This window comes from Pleurodeles waltl, chromosome 4_1 (assembly GCF_031143425.1).
Source record: "Pleurodeles waltl isolate 20211129_DDA chromosome 4_1, aPleWal1.hap1.20221129, whole genome shotgun sequence".
Lineage (NCBI taxonomy): Eukaryota > Metazoa > Chordata > Amphibia > Caudata > Salamandridae > Pleurodeles > Pleurodeles waltl.
In genome coordinates, this window is record NC_090442.1 from 334156174 (window position 1) to 334166752 (window position 10579).

Consider the following 10579-nt stretch of genomic DNA (forward strand, 5'->3'; position numbering starts at 1 on the left):
TGGGGAAGTGATGAGAATGCCACTCCCATACATCGCAGGGGTGGACTGACAGAGTCACCGGTGCAGCACCTTCTTGAAAGATCTATTGGTGGGACCCATTTTGATATGGGAAGCACCAGTTTTGATGAAATCATCATCCTCCCTTGGTGTCACTGCTGCTGGAAGACATCTTCTGAGAAAACATTGTGGTTTGCTGCCATTTACTGGCTACCTAATTGAAATGCACCTTTCATTTGAGTAGATAATTAAAAATACCAAAAGGCACATAGTAGGGTCTAATTCTATAATCTTGTTTGGATATCTTCAATTTACAAGCATTGTCATAGTTTAAGAAGACAAAGTGGAGGGACACTATACGTCCTTCTTCCCCTGCAAAGTTGAGTAGATGTCTAGGAAAAAGGACTCTAGGCATCTCTTGTTTTCAAAGCTTCTTAAAAGTAAGCGCAAGGACATTTTACAATACGGTCCACATCACAGCATTCCGAAAATCATATTGGACATGGTTATGTAGGACATTAAGGGCCTGATTTATAGTTTGGTGGAGGGGTTACTCAGTCATAACAGTGATGGATATCCTGTCCGCCAAAATATTAATCTTATAGGATATAATGGGATTTATATTTTGGTCGGACTGGATATCCTCCACTGTTGTGATGGACTAACCTCTCCACCAAACTCTAAATCGGGCCCTAATTCTACAAATAATGCAGTGGAACACTTGACTACTGAGACATCAAAAGAATTGAAATCTCAGCATGCTGAGACGTCCGTTTTCAAAACTCAGCTTACCATCTCTGAGAAGTGTCTCCAGGCATTTGAGGAGAAAGTGCTGAAAATCTCTAATGGGGGGGGGGGGTTAAACGTACTAAAACAAGGCCAGATTGTATGGTATTCATGAGGCTGAAAAACATGATGATGTATTTGAATTCTTTCTTATACCAGAGCTTCTCAATTTAGAATGTTGTCCTCCAAACAAATTTCAAAAGGCGCATAGACTATGACCAAATCAAAACAAGAGGAAGGATTCTTCCAGATGAATAGTCAAGTGTCTCCTTCATCATAAGCGACAAGACTGGTCATTTCATCATCGGAAAACATGCCCTTACTTTTGTAAAGATCATAAACCTCTTTTGCTGCACATTTCTCTTATGAGACTAGTCTAATTCACAGAAGGTTTCTAGCTTTATGTCCCCTTCTCAAACAGAAGGAACTTTGATACCACTTGTTAGATCCTGTGGTGATGCTGGTGATAATATATAGTGAGGTTAAGGAATTTTAAGCTTCACAGAAGCTTGAAAACTTTCTTGCGGACCTGTAATATTCTCTAATGGAAACTTCCACTATTATCCACCTGTTCATACCCAACAGGCTACTGTACTACAGCCCTCAACTGTACCGGACGGTGGACCCCCTGCAACCACTCTTGAAACCGAGACATGCTGCTCAGGAATCTAACACAGAAGGACCCTTTTGAGAGGCAGGGATAAGTCTAGATTTCCTCTTCAAATGTAACTATTAGACTGGTGCGATGCATGACGTACTGAGAGAGCACGCCACCAGTATTGCACTTACTGTAGTGCTGGAATGGCCATGACACATTTATGAAGGAAGACCAGCATTTAAAAAGTTTAGTTACACAGAAATACATAGCAATCCTGATCTTAGTGTCCATTTTCTCTGCAGACTATGAATGCCCTAGAACCAGAGCTTTATGTGTTATATTCAGGATGAATAAACTGAACATGAACTGACCAACCTAGTGACTGCATGGGATAACAAGCATTTGCACTGCAGTGGGTCTTGCTTTTGTTCAAGTTAGAGCTATTAGCATTGTAAATTCCTAACTGGATTTTTCTTCACACATAAATTGAAAACGAAAAGTAAAACAGTTGACATAAGCAAGTCAATTCAAAGGGCCATGGCTGCCATGAGCGTGAGCACGAAGGAGAGACACAAAAGGAAAAATAAGCTTGCTCACAGTCAAACGTATCGGCAAACGTGCAATTATCCATGTACAGGGTCGATGGCCTAGACGGTAACAACACTGACCTAAGGAGGGACAAACGTAATAGGTGTGCAGTGGATGTGGTTAAAAGCTCACAGATAGATTACGCTTGTGCACTCGACCTAATGAATGGAGATAGAGCCCTTTCAATATGGTTAATGGTTTAACTAACTATATTAAGAGGAAAACAATCTTCACCTTTTTGGCAATAAAGACACCAAACATTGCTTTTCAAACAAAGTATATATATATATCTTGCATACCAGAAGCTTAAAGGCTATTAGGTTTTGAAATTGCTCTCCATTTTAGGATCCAAATCCAGAATGAGACCTCCCCTTCTGCTGCTCAGCCATACAGAAAAAGTGAGGTGGCATTCTCATCCACAGGAGGGTATCTGCCAGGTCACAGTTGACATGGTTAGAAGTATCAGGTAGATATGTGTTTGCAACGCAAATAATATGGGGCCACTCATTTATTTTTGGTTTGATTTATGAAACTAATAACATGAAATTGACCTTTTTTCAATACTTAAAAAAACCTCCACTGAATTTGGACAACAAAAAAAAAATGATGGGGCGATTGGAACTTGGCAGCTGATTTTAAATTAGACCACTTAGGAGCTCTGAATCTGTGAAAGAAAACAATGATAACATGTTGCTTTAAGACCTCATGGCAGACCACTCCCTAACTGACCCCTGGAGACTCCTAGATCCAATGCGTAGAGAGCACACCTTTTTATCCTGCCCCAATGGAACAGAAATGTGAACATGATACTTTTGTATGTATAACACTATGCTCCTGACCAGTTAATAGCAATATTGGTTGAAGCAGCATCTCTGACCATGTCCACATAGCTCTTTAACTGGGTTTGAGACCAAGACCTAGAGGATGGATACTTTATGATATGAACTACTTGAAAAGAAGTTGTTAAATCTATTCAATGAATACCTCTGACTGAATGAGAACTCTATGTCCTCCCCACCCAGGCTTATCGTGGGCTGCAGAAAAATCGTGCCTGAGGTACCTGATGACAAGAGATTCTGCAACAATGTGTAAAGTTGCAGCGGAAAGGAAATCTTTCCTAGGTTTAGACATACAGCATCTCCAAAAAATCTTATCGTTAGTCACCAACCGATAATACCTTGAGAATGCTTGTCACCAAGAAATATGACTTAAATATTATCTTTTCAAAGCACATTGAAAGAGGTTTACAGGTTTAAAGGGAGACAATAGGACCACAGAGAGGAAACAGGAAAACTATTAGCACTACTAAAAAAAGCAGAGAGGGACACAATTGGCCACATTGGCAGTTTCACAATGGGTACTACAGTTTAGAAGGCTCAGAAAACATTACTTACCTGCACATTTTTCATAATAAGAGAAATTGCCTCCTTTTACTCTTTCTTATATACTACAAATAAAATCCTGGAAAAGGGATTCATCCCATGTTGTCTGTCAATAGAATTATGCAACGACCTAGAGCAAGAAATGAAGGATAAGGAAATTGTGTAAGAAAATAAATAAAATGCTAGTGGGAAACACACTGGGCAATGGTTTTCCCTCAGGCTTTTTTAAAATAACAGCTGTGGTGTTGATCTTACTACTGGAGAAGGTTTTCAGAGAGGCAATGGACAAGGAAACCCTACACTGTGATTGTAATAGAGCACACATTTCCCTCATCCCAAGCCAGGGAAAGATCCACTACACAGTGAGAATTACAGACCTATAACTTTGAGTCATGATGTCATAAATATTCTCGCCACAGTCCTTAACAATAAGTTGAAAAAGGTAACTCATGTACTGATACATAAAGGTCAAGTGGGATTCATACCCAGACGCTACTCACTCACTTGTATGCACTCCCTTCTTGAGCTAGTATGGCAATGCAGGAATAATGTTGATGAAAGAGGAAACAACTCCACCAACACAGAGAAGGCTTTGATAGAACAGAGTGGGATAATCCATTATGCACAATGACCAGAATGGAAATAGGACCAAAGTTAATTTAAATAACACAATTATTTTATCACAGACTAATACCTGAAATGATCAGAAACAGGGTTTGGTTGAAATAAGCAGAGGCACCCATAAAATCTGTCCCTTATCACCCTTACCTTTTTTTATTACTCTAGCACTACTAGCAATTGCTTCAATACCTAGAAAGAAATCATGGGCATAGCCACTCCCGTTGGCGATCTCAAGCTAAGCTATGCAGTTTATGGGTGACATTTTATTCTCACTCAGGACATAAATCTAATAGAGAATATGTTTGATTTATCTGTGTTTTCATGGTAAAAAACTAACTGGAACAAGAGTGAGACTCTCTCTATGACAAAATATACAGTTCACTCCCTTGCAGGCCAGCAGTGTGTATGGTAAAATCAAAATGAAGTATCTGTAAATATTGGTGATGGCAATATTTATGCAATGGTGAAAGACAAAATAAATGTTCTTACAGACCAACTACAAAGAGACTTCCTTAAATGGGATAAATTGCAACTTTTCCTGTGGGGCACCAAACAGACAACAAATATGTAGGTGTCTCCTCACTGTAATTATGTACTTGCCATGCTCCCAATTGCAGCAACCTTTTCTTAGTACAACATATTTCTTGTCATATCAAAGATTATACCTGACATGGCAAGGCACCAAGAGTAACTGTGTAAAAACATCATGTTACTCTTCATCAAATGGTCCACGCTTACTAAAAATAGAATTCTTTCATGTGCAGAACATCTATAGCACCTGGCTGATCATTTCAATTCTGATGTGGTAATTACTGACTGGGTCCCATTAGAGATAATATGCTACAGGGCTACAAGTAATTTATAAACATGAGTTGACTCATGGCAGCAAAGATAATGTGATCATAAGTAGTTTTATTAACGAGTAGTCTTAAGAGGGTTCTTATATCAAACAAAGTGGCTTTATGATTTTTCAAGCATCTATTTGGCACAGTGCTGAACTGCTCATAGATGACCAGCCATCCAGCTGGCCTACTTGGGCAAATAAAAGCATAATAACAAATAAGCACTTAGGCCCTCATTTTGACATCGGCGTTAAAGAGCACCTACCGCCGTGGTGATGTCCACCAAAAGACCGTTGCCGCGGTAACCAGCCGTCTGCCATATTATGAGCACAGCCGGATTTCCGCCATGAGAAGGGCAGAAATCTGGCTGTGGCCATATTGGCGGATGGCGGTAAGGTGGCACTGCTACCACCAGCAGCGCCACGCCAGTAGACCGCCGCCAGCCGTATTATGAGAAATAATATGACCTGCTGGTGTTCTGCTGGTGCTAGCAACGCCCCGCCCCGTCTCCTGCCGGAGGACCCCCTGGATCCAGGTAAGTAGGGTCTCCGACAGGGGAGGAGGTTGGGGGATGTTGTGTGTGTGTATGTGGGGGTGAGTGCATGATGTGTGAGTGTGTGCGTGAATGCGGGTCTGTGTTCAGTGTTGATTGTGTGCGTGACTGTATTGAAATGTGAGTGCGTGAATGTATTGAAGTGTGCAGATGTGTGTGTGAATGGATGAATGCATGCGTGTATGTATGTGTGAATGAGTGTGTGATTGCATGTGTGTGTGAAGGGGGCATGGATGTGGGGGGGTGAGGGGGTGTTTGGAGAGGTAGGGGGACACCTATCAGTGACAGTGAAGGAATTCCCTGTCACTGATAGGGCCTACCGCCATGGCTTTCATGGCATTACAAATGCCACGAAAACCATGGTGGTAGGCGGGGTCATAATCCCGCAGGCGATACAATGGCAGCCACTGGGTTGGGGATGATTATCTCCAGCCTGGCGGCTGCTACCGCCATGATGGTCAGAGTGGTACATTGGCGGGTTGGCTTCAGCCAACCTGCCAATGTCATAATGTGGTGGTAAGTACCACCAGCCAGTGGATAGGTTCCCTGTGGTTGAGAAAGTTCTCCCTCTGTTGTGGACGCTGCCGTGCGCAAAATCACTGACCACCCCTGGATTTCTTTCATCTGCATGTGGGCCAGTGACATTGCCTCTCAGCTCATCATACTACAGATTTGTCAGGATGCCACACAACTTCAGTAACATGCTAGACAAGTTCCCCCCTCTTTTATTAGATTTCTTGAGCTATCCATTGAGTTTACAAACACAACATTGTAGTCACCTCACAAAGGTATGAAATGACCATGCGTCATCTCGTATACATCACACTTTCCCTATCATATGTTCAGTGAATCCATTAGGATTGTATTCACATGCACGCAGTTCATAATATTGTCCAGAGTTTAAAGTACTAGATTCACATATAATGTGTCTGTTTAAATCAATGGGAGTTCATTGACAGTTTTACTGTGTGTTTTTCATTTAGGTGACAATTGGAGGAAAAAATAAGCCAGATACCAATGGTAAGTGATATCAGTTGCATTTAAAGTTAGACAGAAAAGGTTGTGTTTTTGAGGGTAGGAGCATTTATTATTATGTTAGTTTCACATTTATATATATATTTATTAATGCAATGGATGTGAATATAAATGTGCCCCATAACATGTTTTTTACAGGAACTGTACTAATAAATGCACGTCCACACATGTATTACTACAGCACAAATGTCAAATTGCAGTAGAATGAACTTGACATAACGAAAACAGTGTTTATTGTCTGACACTTTGCATATTACAATTTCTTTACATATGAAAACCAATCTCCTAATAGTCACAAGGTCTCTTCAATATGGTTGTATAGTATTGCACACATTTGACCCCTTGCACCCTTCTTATGGTAAAATACATTTTTAAAACAAAAACAAATGAAAAAATGTCATGGCATAAACTAAGTATGCAGATGTGCAAAATGTAATATGGGATTTTTTACCGTTGTTTAAGGAGGGGAAGTGCAAAATAACCCACTCAAGGCTTTACCACTCCTGAATCTTGGTCCCTCCCCATGCTCAGCATTTATAATATATAGCATAATATTACCAAACTTTGTGTAAATATACCTATATACATACCTATATAAAATTATCCTCAATTTAATATCAATGATTGCTGTTAACTTACTGTATGCCTCATTTTATTTAACTGTGTTACTGTCCTCCGTCCGTTTGTACACGACAGCTGATATGCCATGGCAAATATACACTTTTGCCAGTAAGAACCAACTCGGGTCTCCTTTTCTCTTACTATCCGGCCTCATTCTAAAAACAAATTGATTATGAATTGCACATCTAATTTCTCTGTTAATATATATCAACTAGAAAACATAAGTGCACCAATCACTTTATCTGTTGCTGAAGTCATCGAAATATTAGTGCTGCTTAGTACAATCAATAAACAGGTCATGAAGTGCATTTTTTGTTTCTAAAGGCAATGAATAAGCTACAAAGTGTTTTGGGGTGGTCTAAAAAATCACCCATGACATTTAAAAGTTATAAACACAGAATGAAAGAAATATGCGTTTAAGAGGACTTGTTTTCTATTGTTGTATTGTATATTGCACCACATGACCACAAGACGAACAATTTTTCAAAGCAGGTCAGATCACTTTATTAATGGGTGAAATCTCTTGGCTGTTTAAAGAGGCTTTGAAGTACTATCGTGTTATGTGGTATTCTTTTCATCCCATTCTTCAAGTCACAAAGTAGGATTTTTCCCCACATTCTGAGCACAAAAGCTAACAATCTGCTCTTTTCTGCTCTTTTTGAAACACCCAAAATGATCTTACTAAGCAAACCCTTCAAAATCAGTAACAATGCGCTCACCCCCTAACATATTTCACCACAAGACACAACCATTTCATAACCCAGTCTGTTAGCGTTTGTTTTTCACAAATACCATCTTTGTCAACTAAAAATATTCCATTTCATCTGTCACATTGAAGAATGCTGCAAACTAACATAATTGCCTCTATAATAAACAAAGCATTAAAAAACTTTAATTTGTCTTGCATCTGCCCAGACGGTGCTGTATCTGTTAGGATACTGACTGTGCACCACCTGCTAGTATATTGTAAATGTTGTATATAGGTCACTAATTGCAGTGAGCATGTCAACATTATCTTGTGTTACATGCAATTGCTTTCTGTACTCTGCCATACGTATGTATGGGAGGAGGGAACGTTACATTTGTCTGTTGCTTCATTTCTAATTATCTGAAAGGTACCTCATGAAGTCACTTCATGTTACATACTTCATTGAACTGTAGCTTATTGGAAATATAAAGAAGAGCCCCACAGTTTGTGCCACTGTTAGAATAATGAATCGGATTAGTGCACATCTCATTAAAAAACGAGTGACTTGTTGGATAAACATTACCTGGCTTAACATGCTTTTCTTGCACCAATGTGTCCGAGTGTGATGCCCTGCCTCGGATAGAAAGGAAAAGGCATTCTTGATTACTCTAAAATATAATGCTGAGTGAGCCAGTTTAATATGTATTCTCCTCAAACATACAAGTATTGTGCACGACAGACAAGGCTGACAGGAGTGAAGCTAAAAGGCCATTTTATGAGAAACCACTGATACTTTTTAAATATTGCAGGGCTGCCCTGTGTCAGAGATGTTGCTGAAATAAGGGAGTGCTTAACAAAGGTGTTGATCCTCAAAATATTGATACTGTCTACAGACATGTTCTTTAAAACAGTCTAATCTCTATATCTTATATGAGCACACTAGAGAAATCATGCATTCCTGTTGTTTCTTGACTTTATGTTGCTATCAATTGATTATCCACTTTGAAAATGTTTGTATGAGCTATTGCGTTTAATCCTCTGAATGCATTCTCTTCTTTTCAGCAGGATTGAGACAGTTTGAGAAAGAACCATGAGTCGAGAGATGATCCTGGACCAACTCAATGTTAAAGTGCTAAATTGTCATTTTATATTTATGTTTTATTACCAAAAATGTGTTTTGCATTATCCCATTAAACAAACATGTATATTAGCACTGTATTTAAGATTCACCTCTCTTGAAATTCATGAGATAAGTACTGCTTGTACACAATATCCTTATGTCTATATACCCATGATGTGACATAGATGTTGCTATTGATGTTTCTGTGACACTATTGACAGAGCATAATGCCAAAACAATGCAGTCACATGGGTGTTTGATGAAGGAGGTTGTGTCGTAGCCAGGTATTCAAGATCTAGAGAACCGAAGAAGTCATGGTAGTTCCGCACTTTAGAGTAAGCATGGAAAAATTATGTAATTCACAATGTAAATGTTTCCCATGCCACATAGACATATGTTGCATATCTAGCCTGTTCAGGCTTTAGTTTAATACTACGGATATTGGCTTGGCCATCGTACAAAGTCTGCTAGGTAAATATCTACAATGGATTATATTAGCTGACCGCGGTACTGATATATGTTGCTCCTCTAGAGCTTAAGTACAATAACTGCAGCTAGGCATACAGTATATATACACACACACATAGCTTTACAAAAGTTAGCTACAAGACACTACTAAATGTAGAATGCTTTACCAGGTGCTAGATTATTATATTTAGTGAAAAGCATACATATTAGCCAATATCACAGCTTTTTTGAGTCATTCACACCTTTCATGCAACTTCAGTATTGTCACCAGAATTCTGGTAAGATGAGCATTCATATAGTAAAATTTAAATCACCCAAGCACAGAATAGCAAAACAATGGGAAAACAGTATGAAAGAAGAAGAGGTGGACAAAAGGGGAGTCCGTGAGTAGACATTTCTAGAAAACATTGGAGTTAATTTATACAAACCAGTTACCAAACTTGAGCAATCTCTGCATTCTTTGACAAGAAATTTGAAAATACACTAACATGTACCACGGTGCTACTTACATTGTCCACATATACCATGAAAGCAAGCATGTATCTTATAATATGTGTTACCGTCAGTATCCCGGAAACTTTATCGACAGGCAAGTTTCATTTTATTTGTATATATTAAACATTGGATATGCAGGTCAGCTAGTTCAGAGAAAAAATGTAAAGTCTGGTGTTGCAATTTGTTTTTATAGAGCACTAAATGATTACTTCTCCACTGCAACATTGCTAGCATTATTGTAAGCTGAAATTGAGCAAAAAGCTATTCACCAATTTGTATCTCTGTAGCATGTGCCCTAAAAGTTGAGAAATACAATTATGAGCTAATATGCTTTGTGAACAACTGTGTTCCAGTGCATAGCTGAAATATTGTGTTCATTATAAATATATGTTTGGTTTACATGAAAAAATAATTGACTTGCATTTTTTGCAAATCAATAATTTTTGCAAACATTAAATATTTCACTTATGATTGATAGCTGCAACCAAAAAAAAATCTTCAAACAATGTATTATGAAACTGCAACCACAATAAATGGAATATTTCCATCCGTCTCCTTCATGTTTTTTGCACACTAAGTCTGCTTATTTCAGAATTATTACATGCAGAATGTTAGCTTTACACAACCAAGAATTGACAATGATTTGCTCTGTAAAACGTGCAATGTCAAAATGTAGAATATTAATTTTTTGCTGCCCATGCATTGTTTACTTGTGTTGATTATGCTTACACTGAGACCCATTTTGCTATCTCAGCCAAGCTAATATTCACACCAGCAAGAGGTGA

General features: G+C 38.8%; 1 protein-coding gene across 6 annotated transcripts in view; it reads left to right on the forward strand.

Moving 5' to 3' along the window:
- The window catches only part of CALD1 (caldesmon 1), a 519621-nt gene extending 509267 nt beyond the window's left edge, over positions 1-10354 (forward strand). For 3 of the 6 annotated variants that reach the window (XM_069228449.1, XM_069228451.1, XM_069228450.1), the window contains 2 exons: positions 6351-6387; positions 8774-10354. In XM_069228449.1, the coding sequence (XP_069084550.1) occupies positions 6351-6387; positions 8774-8805 (69 nt within the window). In that variant the 3' untranslated portion in view covers positions 8806-10354. The remainder of the gene's footprint in view (positions 1-6350; positions 6388-8773) is intronic. The other 3 variants (XM_069228452.1, XM_069228454.1, XM_069228455.1) reach the window with 2 other exon arrangements.
- The last annotated feature ends 225 nt before the right edge of the window (positions 10355-10579 follow it).